This window comes from Drosophila erecta, unplaced genomic scaffold, assembly GCF_003286155.1.
Source record: "Drosophila erecta strain 14021-0224.00,06,07 unplaced genomic scaffold, DereRS2 tig00000092-arrow-pilon, whole genome shotgun sequence".
Classification (NCBI taxonomy): domain Eukaryota; kingdom Metazoa; phylum Arthropoda; class Insecta; order Diptera; family Drosophilidae; genus Drosophila; species Drosophila erecta.
Genome location: NW_020825207.1, coordinates 9,260,841 through 9,283,095, shown reverse-complemented (window position 1 = coordinate 9,283,095; position 22,255 = coordinate 9,260,841). Strand labels below are relative to the sequence as shown.

Below are 22,255 nucleotides of genomic sequence, written 5' to 3'. Positions count from 1 at the left end.
GGCATTCGGCGGCATAAATCAGGGCCAACAGCCGTGGCAACTTTTTTCGCAGATAAACTTTTGACGTCATTTAACCCTCTTGTTTTTGCCAGCCTTTTCGGGGATGCCTGCAATGTTATTAATATGCCCAAGTTTCTTCTGGCGTTGTCAATTCCCCGGAGGCGCTTGCTGCTAAATAATTCCACTTCCCATCGATTTCCCGCCACCAGGACAAACGAATCTCTTTAAAGGATACCCCTTCCGTTTATTACACACTAAATGGGGCCCATATCATATGCTCCTGCTGGGCAAAAAGTGGCAGATAAACGGACGCTCTGTGATAACTTATTTACCACATTGTTAACAAAATGGGGTGACATGATATTTTGAACTTGAAAGTATATTTAGCGGGTCAGAACCAACTGCATTCAGTTTACCAGCCACATTTAACCCACCAGCCAGCTAGAAACAAGCCCTAAGACTTAAGCAGACTAAAAACTGGAGATGGATAGGTACGATTTCACGGACTCCACAATCCGCTCCACGTAGATACTGTTGTTGTGCAGGATAAATAGCAGATTTCGCAGTGGCAATGAGTTCTGAAATGCAGAAGATGAGACGTGAATCAGTGCGGTGAAATCAATTATCAGAAACACTCTCTCTACATCGGAATGGCTGATAAATGTATATGGTTTCGGGGCTGGGAAAAATAAATATAAATTGCCTGCTGGCTGTCGATTTGATTTCATAAATATGTGCCTCACGTAGCCCAGCTCAATTGCCAATTAGAAGCGAGGCGAATGGAAAAGCAGTGGGAAAAGCGGCCGAAAAAAGCATAAAAAGAAAAGGCGGTGGCACTTGAAAATTCTGAGGCATCAACGGAAGTTGATTTGTATACGGAATCGCATATAAAGGTTGCCCACTTTTAACCTGTACCTTTCTGGCCAAAACTCAATAAAGCAATCGGGAATTTTTCTCACGTCCCTCTAGGAAATTATTATGGAGCTAGCAGTCGAATGGAATTCCTTTAAACAATTTTCCCCAAACACACGCACAGCCAGGAGTGGGGCATCGAGCAAACAAAGCGTGTCCCCTGGCTGAAATTCAATTACCACATGGTGGACCCGGGATTTCCCAGCTCACCTGCAAGCCGCTCAAAATCTTGGCAAACTTTGGACTGCTAATGCTGTCCACAAATGCTGCGAACTGTTTGTTGCTCTCAAACTCGTCGAAGAATAGGGCGTACAGTTGGTCCTGCGGCAGAATTTCCAGGACCCTCTCCACCATTCCATGGAGGCCCGTCTGTGCTTCTCCAGCCGAGGAGCTGCCATCTTCAGTGGCTGTGGCTTTGGTTGCCTCTGGAAAAAGCGAAAATGGCTATCATTTAGGCTTAGTGCGACTTGGAATGAAAAACAATTAATAGAATTTTGTATTGTATTGTTATGCATTCATAGTCTCTTTGCTGGATTTCATGGACAAGAATGCCCATAATTAAAAGCAGACTGGTTACACCGACAAAAATCAATACTCATACGCACCGTTGACCGCAGCGGAGTTCAGAATGGAGGGTTTGAACACCCCGGCCACCGAGTGCATCACCTTGACCACATCCAGACCGTGGGCACCCAGATAGTTGGTGAACTCCAGGACTTCCGGTAGCTGAAGTATCTTCCGCTTGATGTCCGCGAAGTCGCTGCTGGCGAGGAAGGCGTAGGCCCTTTGAAACTCCGCATCGTGGTGATAATAATGGGCGGCTATGGACTGGACTTCTTGCAGGGGAATCAGAGCCACAAAGGCGCTCAAATCGACGGAATTGTTGGCCGTATTTGGCTTTTGGCGACTCAAGAATATCAAATCATCGGACGCATTGCCTTGGTCGCTTTCGTCACTCTCTTCGCTGGCGTTTCCGTCGAGGGTCACGAAGCCAATGCCACTCACATCCGATTCGTCACTAGCCGGCCGTATTAGCTCGTCCTGTGGAAAACCCATCGAAAGGGAAATTCCAGTGGCAAATACCACCAAAACTAGCAGGTGACCGCGATTCATACTGCCGATGTGATCTTCTGTGCCGATTCTGAACTTCTGACAGTCTCTTCTCACGGTGCTTTTTTGTCCGCAGTTTTATGGAGACTTTGGAGACCATTCCAGACTCGGACAATCGTTTTGTCCGAGCGATTATTTAATTTAATCAGTAACGTTCAACGAAAACACTCACTTGTTTGGGGGAATTCATGACCGAGGTGCAGCTAAGTGAGGTAACGACACTCGGAAAATAATATTCAAAAAAGGTGAGTGCGTAAAGTTTAAAGTATTAAATAAAATGACATATTTATAGAAGTTTACAGTTAGCTACTGTGAAAAAATTCAAACACTCAAATGACATTTTTAGTGTTACAATGTGCACAGTTGCTTGATGTTTTTTGAGTGCATCCTAAAGCCTAAGTATATGAAATATTGATTTATATGGCTTATCGCTCGCTTCGAACAGCCCATAAAACACGACTTGGGGCCTAAGCAGCCCTTGAACTCGTAAATTATGTAAATGGGCGGGTATCCTGTGGGCGGTTCGGATCGCTGCATTTCCGCCGATGCAAATCAAAGAAAAGCGCACCCGAAACACACAAACCCCTAATGGGTGTTTGAGTGTGATACTCACACTTTGACAGCTGGCGGGAATGTCACCCGGTTAGTCACTGTGTGTGTCACTCAGTCAACCAGTCAACCAGTCATTCAGCCAACCAGTCATTCAGCCAACCAGTCAGTCAATCGCTCAGGCGTCCATTCAGGTCTCGTTTCCAGCTCGCTCGCTTGTCAAACTGTGCATAAAATATGTGAATACATGCATATGTGCCCGCACACTCACATTCCGGCTGATGTATTCATTTGCTCATTCAGCAAGTTAAGTAGGAATAAAATTGTCAATTTTCATGTCATTATTTCATGTCGTCGTCGCCGTTTGCCGCATGTGTCAACTGTGACACACTCTCCACACTCGTCGCGCCGCGTTTTCAGATATGATTTATTCACTTGGCTTGATTTATTACAACCATCCCACCAGCCGCAGCCTGTAAATTGTTCTGCCTACAAGCCAATAATAATTGTATTTGTATCCATCGTCGTCAACGTCAGGCGGCCGAACTTTAGTTGCACCGCAATTTTTTACATAAATTATTTGACTAAGCCCCCAACTTGATTAAAACTTGGCCCAGACTACGCCGCTCCCGACTCCACCGACTCCACCGTAACGTATGACACTTTATGAATTTGGAGCGCAAAGTTTCGAGGGCTCAAACTTTGCCGGTGTCGGTTTGCCGGTTTGTCGGCTTGTCGGTTGGAGCCGTAAACAATTGGCCATGCCAGTTATCCTGCACTCCGAGAAATTGCAACTAATTCGATTTAAGTCGCTTATAAGTGCTTAATTAGTTTCGAGCGTGTGATCTTCAACCACTGAAATATGTTTTACCTTAGCTAGTGAAAAGTTGCAGTGCGTCAGCTTGAACAAATCCTTAAATCAGCACAATTTATTAGACAATTAAATCATATTTATTAGTTTGAACAATTTAAAATTAAGTTAATTTATGTATTATTGCCCATTTTTGTATGCTCCCTTACATTCCCACATTCCTTAATGACAAACTGTTTAGGTGGCTTAAATAGTAATTGGCTTAAAGCGGCTTTGATAAATGGTAAATGCTGTTTTAATTTGCAAATTAAAGGCAATAGTATGCGATTCAAACAATGCCGTTTTAAAAGCTATAGTATAATGCTGTGGTGAATTACATATATTTATGGAGTTTTTCCCAAGTGTGTCAAGCGGACCGAACTTATAAATTAATTTCGCCCAACCAGAATACTTCAGCGAGCTCCTGGCATACCTCAGCTGCCATAAAGGTGGCTTCGGCCCAACTTGGCGGCGACTTAATTAACTGCAGTCCGGCAAAGTCAGCGGTACACACGCACCTGGGGTCGTCGCAGAAGAAGAGGAAGAGGTGGAGGTGGAGGATGGGGATGGGGATGGGGATGGGAGGCAGTGCATCCTGGCAGGACGAGGAGGCCAGTTAATTTCATGCTGCCTGGCTTTAGCCCCACAACGCCATGTGTTTTAAAGTGATTTTCTTGGCCAGGCGCCTTTTGTTTATGTTGCGGCATAAGAGCGCCGCTTTACCGCAAGTGTCAACATTTATTTCCAACTTAACACTTTTAGCGTAACATGGCGCTTAATCCGCAGCGCCAAGTCGAGCCGCGCCAAGAACTTGACTAATTTTGTGCAAAGTTCAGCATTAACATTACCGCAAATTAGCAAAAGTTTTCGCACAAACAGCCGCAGCGCAGGAAAACAAAAAAAAAAAAAACAAAAATTAAAATAAAATCGTAGAACAGGGGAGCGTGCCGGAGCCAAGTGGTAAATCCGATTGCAGGGATTGCATGGTGGAAAAGCCCAAGGAAAAGGCAGAAAAACGGGGCTGCAGGAGGCACTTTGAGTTGTGGCATCAGCAGACGTTGCCTGTAGTATCTGCGATGGTTCACTGACTGCCATAAATTAACTTGTCTAGGCCGATTCCTTGCCGGGCGGCCTGTCCCCAAAACTTCTTGCCAGATTCAGCAGCTGGAGCAGCCCCACTCCTCTTCCTTGGGGCTCTTGTAATCTGCTTCACACTTAATGTTTTCTTTTGCCAGCTTGGCTGCCACTTTTGTTGCACGTCGCAAAAAGTGTTGTTTAATTGGCTGCATGTCTCCGAAATCGAAGCGTCAGCAGATTAGCAAGCTACTTAAAGCCAGATGGATTCATTCAAAATCCAAATAAAATATTAAATGTGGTAGTTACTAAGTCACATCCTTCATGCAGTAAGTAGACTATTTATCAATAACTTCCATTCTTGCTGCAGATTAGTGCTTAATTATTCATATGCTCTGTGACATTTATGAAAATATATTGAGCAATTTTAGCATGCATGCCCACCCACTCCGTCATTAATGGATATATTTTTGGGAAGAAAGCAACCTTTAATAAATGGCCACATGTCTGTGACGCTTTTTACCAAGCGTGACGTTTTGATTACGATATTGGTTATTCATAGACGGACAGATCAATCGATATGCGCTTTATCCACGCCGACTTGTCCCACCGTCAGTTGTCAATCAATATTTCGGTTTTGGCTTTGATTTCCATCTCCTGTCCTGGCGAAGGATGTCAGTAAACCGTAACAAAAACCGAAATTATGTCCTTACACACAGGTCATCGCCGATGGCCAACTGCCAACTGCCAACTGCTGACTGCCGCCTGCCGCCTGCGCAACCTTCAATCAATTGGGGTTTTTGGCACTTTCGGGGTGGTGGGGTATGGCTGGATAACTGGATAGCTGGATAGCTGGGTAGCTGGATAGCTGGGGCTGCCCCCGTCCGGTTCAGTTCTTCAAACTGGAGAGCAGAGTGTTCCGGCGCTTTTGACACGTTTGGCAAATATTTGAGCACGTCTAAAAGCGCGTTTCGGTCTCCGGAGCAGGCAGGCGTTCAATATTTTCCATGACGAGCGCCGCAGCCTCAGATGACCGATTTCCACGCTCCGCTCCGCCCCGCCCACTTTTCCAGCAGCGCCACAGCCCCCTCCCCCCTCCCATCGCGTGGCAGTGCGTGCTTTGCCCTTGGCCTGTGGCTTAATTAATTTTCGCTTCCGTTAACAATTTTTATGCGGACTTGGCTCCTTGGAAGCGCTTGGCATGCGCTGATTTCGTGTTTATGGGTCCTTTAATTCGCCACTAATGCGGCTCCGTTTGCGGCGGAATTATTCGCCGGATACATGCGATTAGTTTTGCCCAGATTGCGAATAGTTTTCGCTCTCCATTTTGCAAGCGTGCAACAAGTTAATTACATAATTCAGCCTGCCCCCGCCTGCACTCGCTTCTTTTTTCTACCAATATTTATGTCCGGCTGCCGGGCAATGGACTGCCGATATAAGCCAAATAAACAGTAAATTCCGGTTAAGTAGGCAACGACACCAGCACTCTGGTGCACCAGAAACTTGGCCAAGAGATGTGTATGAAATAAAATTAAATAAAATAGCAAAAGCAAAAGAAAAGCAGCGGCAGCAGCATCGAACAGAAAAGGGGACTTAAAAAATAAGCTAAAAGTCTTTTGAAGTTGCCAAAGTAAAAGCAGGGGTAAAAATGGAGCGGAGGTTGGGAAAAGCGGGCAAATAGCGCGATATAAAGTTGGGGCTTTTTGGCTTTGACGCACGTAGCTCCCGATTTGAAAGTTTGTCGTGTGTGCTCAGTATACACATATATATGTTTATACATACATACATATGTATATAAATATATAAATGTATACATATGAACAACAAGGAATCGACAGAAATTCGCAGCACTGCTCGCTGAGCATCGGAGTCTGCTGCATCGCTTTTATTAAGCTTATAAATTTTTTATTTAAGACTTTTCACTTTGAGCTGTTTTCTGCGAGGCCTGGGGACCAAAGGCAAACAGCAGCAGCACCGACAGTCATGTGACATTTATTTGAGTGTTGCGCCAGGAGCATTTCAATTTCGCATTTTAGCTAAGTGATTTAAGAACCAGACTCGGGAGTTTAGGCCCACTTCATTGCGCCATCGCTAACCCGTGGAGGCCCATAAATTATCCAAATTGTTAATGCCAAAATTGTGAAATAGTGAGACACATTCATTAAATGCCCATGGCGCTGGATAAATGGGAATTTCAATAAAACTGCCAAAATGCACTGGCCACGACATGCGATGCGAAAACATTTGATAAACTGCAACAATTTCCCCAAGGGCTTACCACCACTTTTTCCGCCCCTATTTTTGCACTTTTTCACTTTTTTCACTTTTTTTGCCAGCTTTTTTGACTAGCTGACTGCCTGTATTAGGTTTGCGAATATTTAAGCTGCAAATGCGACTAAATCCATATGGGTTTATTCGATTTGATTTGTGGCCTGCTAAAGTTTTGAAAGTAAAAATTTTCCAATTTCGACCATTTCGATAATAAGATGCCGGCCAGCGTTTGTTTGTGTGCACGCACACGGGGAGAAAATTATAGCTGCTTCAACACCAAGGTTTTAAAATTATCAAAATTAAAAATAAATGCTTACATAATCAGTTTTAGAAAATTGTATGATAATATAATATGCCAAATTTTTAAGACAATTTTTAAAGACCTTATCCATAATGCATAGCATATCAACTAAACAACTTGGACAAAGACTTAGATTTTCAGTGAGTTCTTAATTTATTTTTGTTAAAACGCTTCGTTAATAGTTTGAAACAACTATTTTTTGGTGTGCATTTTGAGAGATTGAGGGGCTCTAAAAAAGTGCCACGTGGTGCATATAAATTGCCAGGTTTCGCAACTTTTTCGCAGAGGTGCAAATTACTTTTGTTCTTTGGCCTTTTTCTATTTGGCTGACAACTGTCAAGCATCGAATTGACCAGAGTTTTTGGCATTGCCTAAGCGTGCGTGTGAATGACCAAAAAGTGGACATGGACCTGGCCACGGACATGGACGCACAAGTATTTATAGCAGGACTATCGCATGCACGAGCACTGGTATGTGTGGTCAAAGGAAATCAATTTCCATATGCAAAACTTTTTTAGTGCACGTACTGGACGAGAGGGAGCCGAAATCGAATTTTGTCCATAAAATATTCAAATTGTTCTGTATAAACGACGCATAAACATTCTTTGTGCAGGACGAGCACCTGCAGACCCATTCCCCCAGTCACTACACCCATTCCCATTCCCATTTCGATGCCGCTCGAATCGCATAAATTTTTATGTTCAAATGCCAAAGGCCGTAGGCAGGCGATCGCTTAATGTGTCCCGCGGCAGAAATTCAATTTGTAGCACATCCGTGGCCGAAAACGGAGGGCTAAAAAAGCAAGCCACTGGAACTGCAAATGCGAAAAAAGTGCAAATGTCCGGCTGGCCAAAGGACCAAGGAGCAGGGACGCAGAAAGAAGGACGAAGGACCAAGGAGCAGGGAGCCAAGCAAAACGAAACAAACCAGAAGCAAGAGTATAACCCAGGAGAGCTGGGAAGAACACAACCTGGCTGCTGCTGCTGCTACTTTGCAATGCGAACGATTGATTGAAAATTGATTTCATTATGAACTTGTGATGCACATTCATCCACCCACCAAAGCCACCCAACCAACCAAGCCGCCCAAACCACCAAAGCCACCCCAACCTCCGGCCCAACCACATATCCTTCAACACCAGCCGACTTTCCTTGCCATTCCCACAGAGTTTTGTGCATCTCAGTAGATAATTGGATTTCGGAAGGACTCTAGCCCGTAGTGTGTATTGTGCTTTTCCACTTCCAATTAGTTATGGAATTTTGCTGTATTTAAATTTTTTCCCCCCACGAATTCCCCCCAGTTAGTCTCATCGGAATGTGGCAGTGGTGAGTGGGTGGCTCCTGGGTGGCTGGACAACCCCAGATCCAGACATTTTCCCAGGAAATTAAGCCGCTTATGGCCGGGCCATTCGGTTCCTTTTGTTTTTTAATGCTCAGCCATGCTCCCCAGCTCGGTTTCTTTGCGCCCCTCCGCCCTCCTTCGCCGCCCCTCGGTTTGGGGCCAAAAAATATTACTCGGTTGCCATTCCACTTAAGATTCCGCTGGCCAAGTGCACTTCTGATGGCCACAAATGGCAATGGCTGTGTTGTCTGTCGCGCGTATTTAGCATAAAAGGTGCGGCCAAGACTTTGGCACGGTCTGCGGGCTTTTGATGTTGCCGCCAGCCGAACAAAACCCTCCTCACCACCCAAAAGCCCTCGACATTGTTGATATTTTGCATCAAAATTCTGACAAACTTGTTCGTCGCGGGGGGCGTGGAAGGGGGTGGGCAATGGGGTAGGGGGGTCTAGATCCAAAGCGGAAGTGGCGACATTTTAGGATGTCACTCCGAGTTTGAGGTCGCCGCAAAGTGCGCAACACAATTTGCATAATGCCCGGTGGGACGGATGGATGTGGCTGCGGATGTGGATGTGGATGTGAATTTGGATGTGGATGCGGATGCGGCGAGGCGATGCGCGGGGAATGGAGATGCTGGATGCGGTCTCGAATTTGGTCTACGTTTCGGGTTGCTGCACTGGGGGAAATATAAATTAATTACATTTAAAGTGGCGATCCCATTACGAGCGTGCATTATTTGTTAAGTATGTGGATTGCACTTTATCTAGCTTCAAATAATTCAAATTGCTAAAACGACAACTATCAACATGCCTTACTCTGGAGCTTTATTAAACTCAACTGTAATATATTTTATGATTATTTTATCTATACTATTTTATTCGATTCTAAAAAAATTAACCTAACTACTAATATTATTTTGATAATCAAGTCCCTTTGCTTAAAGAGTTTATGTCATGCCTATCAAAGGCAATGCTGAGTTCCGAAGAGACTTACTTTGCACATTTATTGGCTCAGTGTATGCAAATGAGTGGGAGATGAACAAGCAGGCGACCCTATCTTCGTCAGTATTGGTTCAGGTCTTGTTCGGACTGTAATATCCCACACGCAGACACCTCCCCGTTTTGGTTAGAGCCTACATATCCAATAACACATCCCGACCTAAAACACCGTGCTGCCCAAGGACACCATGCACAAGTCGCCCAGGACGAGCCGCCTGTCGGCCGAAAGAAAGAAAAATGAAAAGAAGGACAAGGAGAAGGAGAAGGCGGAGCTTGAGAAAGAGAAGGAGAAGGAGCTCAAGTGCGTGAGCAACTACGACAAGATCGAGGTGCTGGACTACATGCCCCGATTCATGGACACCTTCTGGAAAATGGACACCCGCCTGAGCGGATCCATGGTCAATGGCCTCTGGATGCTCAACCATTCCAACTACAACAAGGGACTGGCCTTCACGCTGAACGAACGGCGAGTGCTGTCCATTCACGGACTACTTCCGGTGGCAGTGCGAACGATCGAAGAGCAGCTGGATGCCTGCAAAAACCTCATCCAATCATTTACCACCAGCGTGCAGCGGTATATATATCTGACCTATCTCTCCCGTCGGAATAGGCGACTATTCTACTACCTGCTGCTTTCAAATCCCGATCGCTATGTGCCCATGACAGATGTCTCCGGCTCGTTGGAGCTGCTCAGCATCCACAGAATGCTGTACTCGATGGGCCAGGGCCTGTACATTTGCATTAAGGATCTGGGGCACGTTTCACAAATCCTGGCCAACTGGCCGCACCGCTGTGTTCGCTGCCTGCTGGTGAGCAATGGCGCCTCCGTTCTGAGTGTGGGTGATTTGGGTGTGGATGAGATGCCCGTGCTGTTCTCCAGCCTGCATCAGAATGTGGTCTTCGGGGGCATCCATCCGGCTTATTGTTTGCCCGTGATGCTGGATGTGGGCACCAACAACGAGGAACTGTTGCAAGATCCAATGTATACGGGCCTGCGGGAGCCTCGTGCCTCGGAAGAACTGTACGACCAGTTGTTTGAGGAATTCTCGCTGTCCGTAATGCAGCAGTATGGATCACGTGCCCTGATCCTGTGCAAGGACTTTGAGGCCCAGAAGGCCAAGAAGCAGTTGGAGCTATACCGCGCCCGCCAGTGCATCGTGGACGTGGACTTCCAGTGCCTGGCTGCAGTTGCTCTAGCCGGAGTGATTGTCTGCAACCGACTGAAGCGAGCCTTCTTCTCCTCCAACGTATTCCTGTTCTACGGAGCCGAGGCCATAAACATTGGCATGGCTCGATTGTGTATGGTCCTGCTGAAACGTGAGGGCCTCATCGAAATGAAGGCCAGGGAGAAGATTTGGTTCTTCGATGCCAACGGACTGATAATAATGGGCAGGAAGGACATACCCGAAGAGCTGCTGGAATTTGCCAACCCCCGGGCTCCGATCCTCGACCTGGTGGAGGCCATTCACGAGCTGAGGCCCAACGTCCTGGTGGGCGGCTCGTCACAGCCGAATACCTTTACCCCCGATGTCCTGCGCGCCATGGAGCGGAGCTCTGATCAACCTGTGATATTTGCCTTATCGCGACCCCTGGAACAAGCCGAGTGCTCTGCGGAGGATGCCTTTTCCTACACCAAGGGTCGATGCATCTTCATCTCGGGAACGAAGCTTCCCCCGCTAAAATATGCCAACAAGTGGTATCAGCCGGGGCACTGCACCAGTAGTTATTTGGTGGCTGGAATAAGTTGCGGCGTGATACTGGCCGGATTCACCACCATTCCGGATGAGGCATTCTGCGTGGCCGCCGAGCGATTGGCCAGCTTGGTCTGGCCCTGTGACCTGGAGAAGCGAAACGTCTATCCGCCGATGAGGAAGATCCAGTGCATCAGCCTGCAGATGGCCGAGGCCATTTTCACGTACGCCTTCAGACGCGGATTGGCCACCTTGTGGCCGCAGCCGGAAAACCCAATGGAATACATCAAGCACTCGCTCTACAACCCGGAGTACCGAATGAACATCGTTGACGTTTACTGCATGCAAAACCGTAGTATCGCCACCACGGAATCCCGCAAGTACTACACCCTTAACATCTAGGACCTGTACTTACGTGGCGACCATTATTAAACGAACTAAACCAGAGGGCCGAAAGCTGGGATTATGGCCCAGTAACTGGGGGCCAAATTGCATGGCATATCATGTCTAATAACAGTTGTTTGCCCAGTCTGCATATTGATTTCGATTCGAACCAAAGTCGGAGTACAAGTACGCCAGCGGGCAATTAATTGCATGCAATTTTCATGTGTCAACTCATGCTGTGTGGCTATACTCGTATGTATGTATATACATGTACGTACGACATGGTCTATGGTTGCATGTGTGGGTGGGCGCATGTTTTGGGATGGGTTTTAGAATTCTCGGGGGACTGCATTCGAAACTATCGCAGTACGACAATAAAATAATTGAAACAACCACCATGAAATGGCAGGAAACATAGCCACAGCAAAAATGCAGACAAATTAAATTGCTCGTGTGTCTGAGTGTGCATGTGTGTGTCTGAGTGTGCCTGTGTGTGTGTGTGTACTCCTGGCTTTGACAGGTGTGCGTCTGAGCGAAAGCAGCGATATTCCATTCCATTTATCAATAGGGAAAATGAAATGCAGCCCGGCATTGTGTCGGTTTGCTCTTTGTCATATTGAATTATTTGCTTAGGTTTTTTACTGCACTTTCCGGCTAACGTTTATCAGTTGGCCTTTTGGCACGAGTGGAGTTCCCGGCTGCAGTTTTCAAAAGCCACATATTTTTGTACAAGCCAATACAACTGGACTGTCCCAAGTCGTTTTAGCTTCACCGCAAAGTTTTATTGGCCCTAACTCGAAGGAAATGGCTCACACTGCGTTGGGACCCCACGAGATGACTTCATAGCCAATGGTTTTCAGATCCTGGGCATCGATGGCGTGTCGCGAGAGTTCTTGCACCACGCTCCGAACATTGGTGGTGTTCTGAAATCAGGCAAATTGGGGAAGTTTAAAGGAAGGAAAACATTTGGTTAGGATGACCATAAACTAGCAGAAAGTAAAGATTCTTGCAGCTATACAAGCAATTTCTTAATGTTTTGCACATACTTTGAAATGGAATACACTACTTGTGGCAAGATATTATTATCTCCAGAATATTTGTAGCCAAAGAGCCACTTTCTTACCCATGCTGCCTCGGATTTCGCCTTGAATTCTGCACTTTTCAGAGCCCGATAGAACTTGGCGAATATAGCACTCTTCTGCCGCTTCTCATTGATCAGGGCCACAAATCGATCACGGGGCAAATGCGTCAGAATTTCCTGCACGAAACTGGTGAAGGAACTCAACTGCCTGACCTCTGAACGCGATTCAAATAGCACCAAAACAATCTGCTCCCTAAGGTCATAATGCGCCGACCTGCGAAGCCTGTTGTATGTGTTGTTTCGATGCCAGTACTTTTCCACAGTACTTTGGGTCGTGTCGTTGAGGTGCACAAAGTTAATCAGATCCACCACTTCTGGCAGAGACTCAATGTGCTGCTGCAGCCTCTTGAAATCGGAGCTGCGCAAAAACTTAATGGCTTTGCGGAATCCGGAGTCCGTAATCATATGCTCGGCAACTACTTCGTCGATGGTCACTGTGGGAATCAGCTTTTCAAAGTCTTTCAGCTCGGCCATCAGCTCCGGGGAGTACTTGTACCTTCTGTGATAGCGAAAGCTTCCCGAGACCAGCACCAAACTTAGGAGCAGGAACTGCAGCATCAGTCTAAAAGTCCTCATATTTGCTGCTTTTTTACTGGTTCATATATTGTGATGATGAATGCGACTCGCTCAGCGGTTTGTTTAATACTACTCAAAAAAATTGTAAATGAGATTAAAATTTGCGTATGGCATACATAGCCGTACTGCATATGTAATCATACTGCTCTCACTCTTTTAAATTGGGCTTAGCCCACTATGATGAAGCGTTTGTCGCAGGGCATACTAAGTTGAATTATTATTATGTTTGATTTGTCCTATACTTCTCCTACTTTGTTATATGTCTAGAAGTAATTAACTCTTTGAGCACTTTCTTCAGGTACTTACCGATTAAATCAAAAGGGTATCAGAGAGTCGACAAGTTGAACAAAATGTGTATTTCAAGACTCTCTTCTTATCGCTGATCTTATGCTCTTCAAACCACTTCTAGTTCGAAATGAATAAAGATTGTGTTTCATGAGCATTCGAAGTCGAATTCGACTAAGAACAGCTTCCTTTGTTGCCTCTTTACAGTCGCCTCCCGAAATAAAAGACCACACTAGCTTCAGTTTTGCTTATTAAAGAATCTTATCACATTTATTTACTGCATTTTACTTTTTATGTGTTTACACCTAATTTGTTTTCATAATTTCTTCTTTTATTCTGATCTTGTTGTTCTCCGGAATTATTTCGATAGCTCGTGAATCTGCGTTTGAAATGATTCAAATGGAACCTTGAACTTGGTATATTCGAATGATGGTTAAGCGCAAATCTTCTTTTATTGTAAGAATACTTTGTAAAAGTCGTTTATCTATTTATGTATATATATATTACCGCGAATATTTATTTACTTTGTATTAATATTTTTACAGTGAACTTTTCGTTAATTACTCAATTAATATTTATTTCAATTCTTAATTGCCGCAACAGCAATTGGTTTCATATATATTTTTTTTTTGAGAGTGTCCATTTAATTTCCTCCTTTGCTTTGTTTTTGTTATATTTTTTACTCAACATCATGTGATTGTCATACAAAACATTTCACATAATCTTTAAATTATTTACAATAATCGTCCAAACAAAAAAATACTACTAAACGCAACCAAAAACATTTCATCCATTAAAGTTAGAAGCTCAGAGCATTAGTAGCTTTTAAATATCTGTTGTTTAATAGTTATTTTTCTGTGGTTTCGGCTTATTTCATTTACAATGGCAATGACAATGACAGTGTGCATTGTTAAAATGTTTTTTTTTTTTATATTTTCTTTATGTTGTCCTAAGATGAAAACATTAAAAACTTTTGCAGAGAAAATCCTTAGAAAAATATTTAGAGTGTGTGTGGGTGAGAATAATGCTGAAGATTTTCGTTCCATTATCCCCATGTTTTTCTGTTTTTTTTTTTTTGTTGAACAAACCTATTTTAGATTCGGGCTGAGTGAAGCGTTTGGGTTTTCCTTGACTTTTTCTTTTTTATGGCAGTTTTCGCGGTTATAAATATGTTTACTAAATGCAACGAGTCGTGTTTGAGTTTTTCTTTTTTTTTTGTTTTGTTTTGGTGAGAATGAATTTCTGCAATATTACTAAAAAAAAAGTAATTGCCACACCAACTTACCTACGATAAGTACGGGTAAGTAACCATGAGCATGTTGGTCTCAATGCAGTAACTTCATGTGTCTATATTTATTTATAATTACGCATATGCATATATAACTATGTATTGCTTATCGTAAACATTAGGCCAACGCACAATCTATACAAGAGCGAGTTAATGCCGAATAGAGAACTTCAAATCATAATCGGAGCCGAGTAAAAATCAAACCTAAGCTGGTTCATACTTATCGTCTAAAGCTCTTCTATGTACAAGTCGCCCTAAGCTATATATGTACGTCCATATCCATATAGACGTTCATGCTGTGCGTCAATTGTTTTTCCGAAACTTTATTTCGGTTTCTGGGTTTGGCTATCGTATTAGGTTGGTTCGGTACTTGTCTATGACCTAAACAGGGACTGCTAATCGTGTATATATCTTACGCTAGTTTAGTCGAACAAATATGGCTAAGTAATATACAAATTCGTTTAAGATCTTCCCAACCCCAAACCCGAAATGGCCAAGCGACGAGTTGCCGGAAACTGAACCAAATGGAAAACATAATCGAATCGTTGCGCCTCACGAGCTTGGTAAATACATTGCCTTAGGTCAGATTCTCACTTAGGTGGTTGCAGTTCCATCTGTATCTGTATCTGTATCTCAATCATAATCTGTATCTGTCTCTGTTTCGGTTTCTGTAGCTTTTTCCATATCCATATCTGTATGCGTATCGTTAGATTACCTTAACCTTAGCTCGAAATAGAAATAGTTTCTTCTGTAGGTGTGTCTTTGTGTGAGTGTAAAACCGTAATTTCCCTTTGACTTATGGCAGGATCCTTTTGCTAGTAACTTTTCTCGTTTACTCCATCTTTGTATATCAGTTAGTTAATGTCGAAAATTATTCAGTTTGACGCTGACAACATCTCAAAACGAAACGAAAGCATGACCAAAAAACGCATCGAAATTATCAGAAATATTGTCGATTTTAAAAGCTTAAAAATTTCAGTCTTTGTAGTGGTTGTTTTTCCTTTCTATAATCATTTTCTTTACTCATCGCTTTTCCTTAGCTCGGCTCTTGTCCCATTTTCATACTTGTTCTTCGCATTTTCCTCGGGTGCTTACTGCTTTTCTGCGCCTGCAATCAGAATAGACCCAAATAAAGCAAATATGTTTAGATATATGAAAAGTGAGATCGGGTGGAGTGAGTGGCAGGAAAAGTAGGGAGAGGAGGTTCGTGTGGGTTGTCTTACATGGGCACTCAACTTACATTTACATTTTAACTAGAAACTTTAGAAGCGAGCAAATATGGTAAGCACGAACACGAAAATGTACAATTTGCGGTGGGCGGTGGCCACGCCCTCCGTCGCCGACGACAAGAACTCAAAGCTGTACAAGTACTCTGGGCAGCGGCAACAACAACAAGTTGTGAGGCGCATCATCAGCAGGAGCAGCGGCCGAAAAGGGGGGAGGCGGGGGATGGACAAAGGACATTTTTGGTTAGATTTCGTCAGGGTCTACTTCTGCTAGAACTACAACTACTGGTTATGCGGGGACAGTTGATGATGGGTGGGTGTACTGCGAAAAAGCACTTCTAAAATCATGAATTTTATATTCCAAGTACATTTAATAATGCATCGATTCGAAATGTTTCCAAAAAGTGTCTCAAAGTATGCAGTTTATAAAGTCTTCATTTTATCCCGACGACAATTAACAATTTCGTCATTGATTTTTTAACTTTACTTTTACTTTTCAGCCTTTAATAACTTATTCATGACTTGGGAATTTTTTTTGCAGTACTCTGATTATGCAGGGACCAAAGATAGCATGTGTTGTCCTATTTTGTGGGACTCAAGGATACTCACTTCTGGGTCAGACCAAAGCATCGTTGCTGAACACATCATTCACATGCTTTCCATTGCTGCTGATTGGTCCTGTTTTGTCCTTGAGGCCGCATTGCTAATAAGTGGAAAGGCGAGAGGAAGGGGGAGAAACACTTAGATCTCTGCCAGCGAATTACAAAATAATTAAAACTCAAAAGCCACCCCGCACCTGATGCCGAAAAATTAATTAAAACAATTAACGGCAGCTGGCGCCCAAGCCGAAATATAATTCGCAGGATACACACCTCCTGTTTGGCCTGCCACTGCTTCATGGCCGATTTGTATTTCTCGAACTCGTTGCACCAGTGCGAGTAGATTTTCTGGTAGTCCTGCTTCTGCGACGGCGGCGAGCATCTGAATGGGAAAAGCGAACAATAAGTTTCTGACATTTCGCGGAAATTAGGCTTGGAGAGAGAGGGGTGGGAAATCACGTGTCGGCAGCGCTGCCAAGTCAGATAATTTCCTTTTCCAACATAGCTTTATTCCAATATTATTATTGTAGCAACTTCTTGGAACCTGGCGTCAATGTTCTGACTCTATTAAGGCACTTCTTAATCGACAAAAAGAAGGTGAATGAACTTGAATATTCAAATATTCATGATACTCAGAAATGCCTAATTTATTATTGTCTGATTTTCCTGGAATAGTTTTAGTTCATTAAATGAATTGAAATTTAGATTGAATTTTGATTAAAATTTCTAATAATACTTTCCAAAACTCTGTTCACATATATTTAGCTACAATTCTCTAAAAATCTGCATTCAAATTTAGAAATGTATTTTTTTGTAATTTTTTTGATGTTAGATGTTGCAGAAATTCAAAAAAACTAAGAAATGTCCCAAGGCTGAACTTCTAAACTCCATAACTCAACTTATCTTAATCGGATTTTCAAGTGGCATACCTCTAAATGTTTGTGGCGCAACTCTCTAAAAATCTGCATTCAAATTAAAAAATTTTTTTTTTCAAAATTTTTTTGTAATTTTTTTGATGTTGCAGAAATTCAAAAAAACTAAGAAATGTCCCAAGGTTGAACTTGTAAACTCCATAACTCAACTTATCTTAATCGGATTTTAAAGTGGCATACCTCTAAATCTTTGTGGCGCAATTCTCTAAAAATCTGCATTCAAATTTAAAAATTTATTTTTTCAAAATTTTTTTGTAATTTTTTTGATGTTAGATGTTGCAGAAATTCACAAAACTAAGAAATGTCCCAAGGCTGAACTTCTAAACTCCATAACTCAACTTATCTTAATCGGATTTTGAAGTGGCATACCTCTAAATGTTTGTGGCGCAACTCTCTAAAAATCTGCATTCAAATTTAAAAATTTATTTTTTCAAAATTTTTTTGTAATTTTTTTGATGTTAGATGATGCAGAAATTCAAAAAAACTAAGAAATGTCCCAAGGCTGAACTTCTAAACTCCATAACTCAACTTTTCCTAATCGGATTTTGAAGTGGCATACCTCTAAATCTTTGTAGCGCAACTCTCTAAAAATCTGCATTCAAATTTAAAAATTTATTTTTTCAAAATTTTTTTTTAATTTTTTTGATGTGAGATGTTGCAGAATTTCAAAAAAACTAAGAAATGTCCCAAGGCTGAACTTCTAAACTCCATAACTCAACTTATCTTAATCGGATTTTAAAGTGGCATACCTCTAAATCTTTGTGGCGCAATTCTCTAAAAATCTGCATTCAAATTTAAAAATTTATTTTTTCAAAATTTTTTTGTAATTTTTTTGATGTTAGATGTTGCAGAAATTCACAAAACTAAGAAATGTCCCAAGGCTGAACTTCTAAACTCCATAACTCAACTTATCTTAATCGGATTTTGAAGTGGCATACCTCTAAATGTTTGTGGCGCAACTCTCTAAAAATCTGCATTCAAATTTAAAAATTTATTTTTTCAAAATTTTTTTGTAATTTTTTTGATGTTAGATGTTGCAGAAATTCACAAAACTAAGAAATGTCCCAAGGCTGAACTTCTAAACTCCATAACTCAACTTATCTTAATCGGATTTTGAAGTGGCATACCTCTAAATGTTTGTGGCGCAACTCTCTAAAAATCTGCATTCAAATTTAAAAATTTATTTTTTCAAAATTTTTTTTTAATTTTTTTGATGTGAGATGTTGCAGAATTTCAAAAAAACTAAGAAATGTCCCAAGGCTGAACTTCTAAACTCCATAACTCAACTTATCTTAATCGGATTTTCAAGTGGCATACCTCTAAATGTTTCTGGCGCAATTCTCTAAAAATCTGCATTTAAATTTAGAAATTTATTTTTTCAAAACTTTTTTTGGAATTTTTCTGAAATCTGTAATTTTTCCCAAAGCTGAAGAGTTACTTGAATGTATTTTATGAGTGACTTCTCCAAGCCCAGTCGGCACCACTGGCCACATCCCTTGTGACTCCCGAGCTGACTCACCTGTGGGCGTCCACGGTGACGCCGTAGCTGCAGAGCAGGGTGCCGTCCAAGTAGCTGTCGTAGCGGCCGCCGTCGCCCTCGTTCACCGCCAGGAGGACCAGGCCGCCCTCGTTGGTGTCGATGTATTTGGTGGGGGTGTAGCGGACCTCGTAGCTGCCAGAGAGAGATGGGTGATGGGAGAGATATAGACAGATGTAGAGAGATGGCTTTTCAGATGGCTGCTGCGATAGCGCAGGGGATTTTCCAATTTCTATTCGCATTGAGGACGCACAATAAAAATCAATATAGAGTGTGTGCGCGAGACACACAGACTTCGACTTCAGCTTCGACTGCGTCGACTATTCGGTTGGAAAGTTGAAAGTTTTTCCATTACTTGGCCAACGCCAAAAAGCAGACTAGGAGCGCATTTTAAAGTGTCAATTTACCGCAGCATTGGCACGGCTAAGTGAGATGAAGCGGCGTATCGCTTACACATTTTCCCCGCCATTATTCGCTTTCAATTTTCCCTGAGATCTGCGATTCGGATAAGCGGGAATGGTGTTGGGTATTCCCCAAAGAAGAACTCCAAATACAATGCTCTTCGCGCTTTAAACTTATTTGCTTGAAACTTTCCCAATTGTTGAAACTGATGTGTTTGGTGCAGCACCTCACGAATCAGTGTTATATTTGCAAATGAATTGCTTTTCATTGCCTCATATCATATTACGGAAGTAGTGAAGTAGTTTCGGAATCAACATAAAATAGCTAAGGAACCACATAATCTTTCAGCAATACTCACCGTCCTTTTTCGGTGGAGTGGTGGTACCAGCGCGTCTGCTTCTTCCTCAGCACTTCCGGCATTTTGACAAAGCAGGAGAGGTGCAGGGTTTGGCCGTAGGAGGAGGTGACCTTCTTGCGCAGCACACTGGTGTCGCAGATCCCGGACGTCTCGTTGGCCACATCCTGCAGCAGACCCAGCTGGTAGGGTCGGCAGGCATTGACGTCCTTGTCCCAGCCGCAGTAGGGATCCGAGACGCAGCGGAAGCAGCTGTCGTAGCGGCGGGCGCACATGGCAATGTCGATCTGCTTCACCTGGTGATCGGTGGCCACGTACAGGGATCCTGTCTTCTGGCTGAGGGTCATCTCCCGGATGGGCTCGTTGTGCGGCGAGGCCTCGAATATGTCCACCAGGTTCGAGTGCCGCTGGCCGTAGTGCATGAACTGCACTATCTTGTAGATGTGACCAGACGTCGTGGCCACAAAGTACACTAGGAACTCCTGGTTCAGCTTGTCGATCCGTATCCTGCGGCAAAAAGGATGGGGCAAGAAAAAAAAGACAAGAATAGCAGCGTCAGTGGAAAGCGCTTAGCTGAAAACACATCCTGCGGCACTTTGTTCACAAGTTCCGGCCAAGACAAAACATTTTTCGCTGCCAGAACAACTGACAGCACACAGCCAGCCCAGGATGCTGTGCACTGAGAGAAAAACAAATGGGATTTCAACATTGCGAGCTAAGTAAATCGTAATTGCACAACTAATACTAATCAGAGTGTTCAATAGAACGCTGCATAATTTTAAAGGTAAATTTGAGAGGTTAGCAAGCTTTGTAAGTCATTTTTAGACTCTTAACTTTTTAAAATTTTATTAAATTAAAATATGTTTAGTTATTTCCAGATGTGTAAGCTAGTTTTTGATAAATGCAATTACTTAATTTGATTTATTTAGGAAGTTAAACCTCACGAGCTGAAGTCCTGAAGTTCCTGCGGTTCATGCTCTAAGCAAATTATTTGTAATTAGTTCTTAAATTGGTTTATTTTTACTATCAGTGCACCCATACATTGGACCGACGAGTGTCAACAAGGATACGGATCACCCGTTCTCCCAGGCTCCCGGTTCCTGGCTCCTTGCCAGACCGACAGTCCACTGGCAAGTGGCATGTGGCAACTGGCTGGCGGCGCTAATGAATACAGTTCTCACTTACTTGTCCACCACCAGCTTGGTGAGTATGACGTCCCGCTTGAAGAAGACCGGATTGCCAAATTCATGATCGACCGCCTTGTCCATTAGCGGATGTTTGCGAATGAAATTCAGCACGGAGTCCGGCAGCGTGCCGGTGTCGTTGTGGCAAGTGCCAGGACGTGGCTCCGGCACTTTGGAGTTCAGCACGGGCAGCCAGGCGCTGTTCGAGGTGGCCTGCTCCTTGAATTTGCCTGGATGGATGGAGGGAGATGGGGAATCAGTACGGAGTTGAGTGCCGGAGAATGCTGCTCTTAATTTATGTGTGTCAGTACTGCGCGCCAGCTGATTTGTGGCACTCGCACTCGGTAAATAAAAAATACGATTTAAGAGACACGAACAGTGCTTTAATGTTCATGCAACAACGCGGCAATCGGATGGTAATATTAAAAAACTCTTTCTGCCGCACATGCGAAAAAAACTTTTTTTTAAACTTTCTTTAGCGTAAAAACATTATGATATAGACAGCCCATTTACATGTATAAAATCTAAAAGAAAACCTTTTTTCTACAGCCCTGCAAGTTGACATTTTTTCGCTTAATCTCCCAGTGTTCCCTGTGTATATTTGCATATTATAATTTTCAGATTCCCGCAAGAGCAGTATTACGCGGAAAACATGGAATACAATTTAAGAATCACATTCTGGCCTTCGAGAGCGGCTCCATAATCGTTTGTGGCCATAATTAATTGCTGTGGCTTTCCACATTTTTATTTTTTTTATCACACTCGCCACTGTCTGTGCAACATGCCCGCAAACTTTTCGTAATGAATTTTAAGTGTATGCCAGATTTTTTGCACCACTTTGCCCGGTGGCAGTGTCTGTGTGGCAGGATCTGTCTGCCCGATTGTCTGCCTGTCAGTCTTGGCACCGTTCCACACTTGCAGCCGCAGCCCGACTTTATGGTGTTAATGAACTTTCCGGGGCAAGTTGGGTTGAGCAGAGTGTTGACTGTACTCATTACTTGAACCGGAGGTCCTGCAGTTAAAGAAGTTCAACTTGAATGCGCGACAGCGCGTCTGTTTCCCTGAAAAAAGTGGGCGAGGGTGGGCGTTGTGTCTGCCACCATCAATTCAATGCGCACCATTTAACGCTCAAATTCCAGGGAAAAGGCCTCCACCTGTGCGCGTAATTCCATCCGCAACCGTCGCCGGAGAAAAGGAATCCCCCCGAAGAATTATGGACAGTGCAATAAATCACACGAGCATCTCCACCACC

At 43.3% G+C, this 22,255-nt stretch overlaps 4 protein-coding genes across 6 annotated transcripts in view; 1 reads left to right on the top strand and 3 right to left on the bottom strand.

The window, feature by feature from the left end:
* Positions 1-223: 223 nt before the first annotated feature.
* On the bottom strand, positions 224-2,090 carry LOC6548838. The gene is made up of 3 exons (XM_001975316.3): positions 1,518-2,090; positions 1,123-1,337; positions 224-578 (listed from the first exon to the last, which is right to left on the bottom strand). The coding sequence occupies exons 1-3, from the start codon at positions 2,023-2,025 to the stop codon at positions 471-473; spliced, it is 831 nt and encodes a 276-aa protein (XP_001975352.2). The 5' UTR covers positions 2,026-2,090; the 3' UTR covers positions 224-470.
* Positions 2,091-9,440: 7,350 nt separating this feature from the next.
* LOC6548839 (NADP-dependent malic enzyme) lies at positions 9,441-11,591 on the top strand. Its single transcript, XM_001975317.3, has one exon. The coding sequence runs from the start codon at positions 9,592-9,594 to the stop codon at positions 11,494-11,496; it is 1,905 nt and encodes a 634-aa protein (XP_001975353.1). The 5' UTR covers positions 9,441-9,591; the 3' UTR covers positions 11,497-11,591.
* A 647-nt stretch (positions 11,592-12,238) lies between these two features.
* Positions 12,239-13,345, bottom strand: LOC6548840. Its single transcript, XM_001975318.3, has 2 exons — positions 12,602-13,345; positions 12,239-12,401 (listed from the first exon to the last, which is right to left on the bottom strand). Exons 1-2 carry the CDS (start codon positions 13,193-13,195, stop codon positions 12,288-12,290), a joined length of 708 nt encoding a protein of 235 aa, XP_001975354.1. The 5' UTR covers positions 13,196-13,345; the 3' UTR covers positions 12,239-12,287.
* Positions 13,346-14,695: 1,350 nt separating this feature from the next.
* LOC6548841 (semaphorin-2A) overlaps positions 14,696-22,255 on the bottom strand; it is a 45,875-nt gene continuing 38,315 nt past the window's right edge. For 2 of the 3 annotated variants that reach the window (XM_015156232.2, XM_001975319.3), the window contains exons 10-15: positions 21,005-21,233; positions 19,823-20,326; positions 19,045-19,197; positions 16,867-16,975; positions 16,604-16,697; positions 14,696-15,876 (exon numbers count right to left, since the gene is read on the bottom strand). In XM_015156232.2, the coding sequence (XP_015011718.1) occupies positions 16,611-16,697; positions 16,867-16,975; positions 19,045-19,197; positions 19,823-20,326; positions 21,005-21,233 (1,082 nt within the window). In that variant the 3' untranslated portion in view covers positions 14,696-15,876; positions 16,604-16,610. Of the gene's footprint in view, positions 15,877-16,008; positions 16,141-16,603; positions 16,698-16,866; positions 16,976-19,044; positions 19,198-19,822; positions 20,327-21,004; positions 21,234-22,255 lie in introns of all 3 variants that reach the window. The other variant, XR_003407837.1, reaches the window with a different exon arrangement.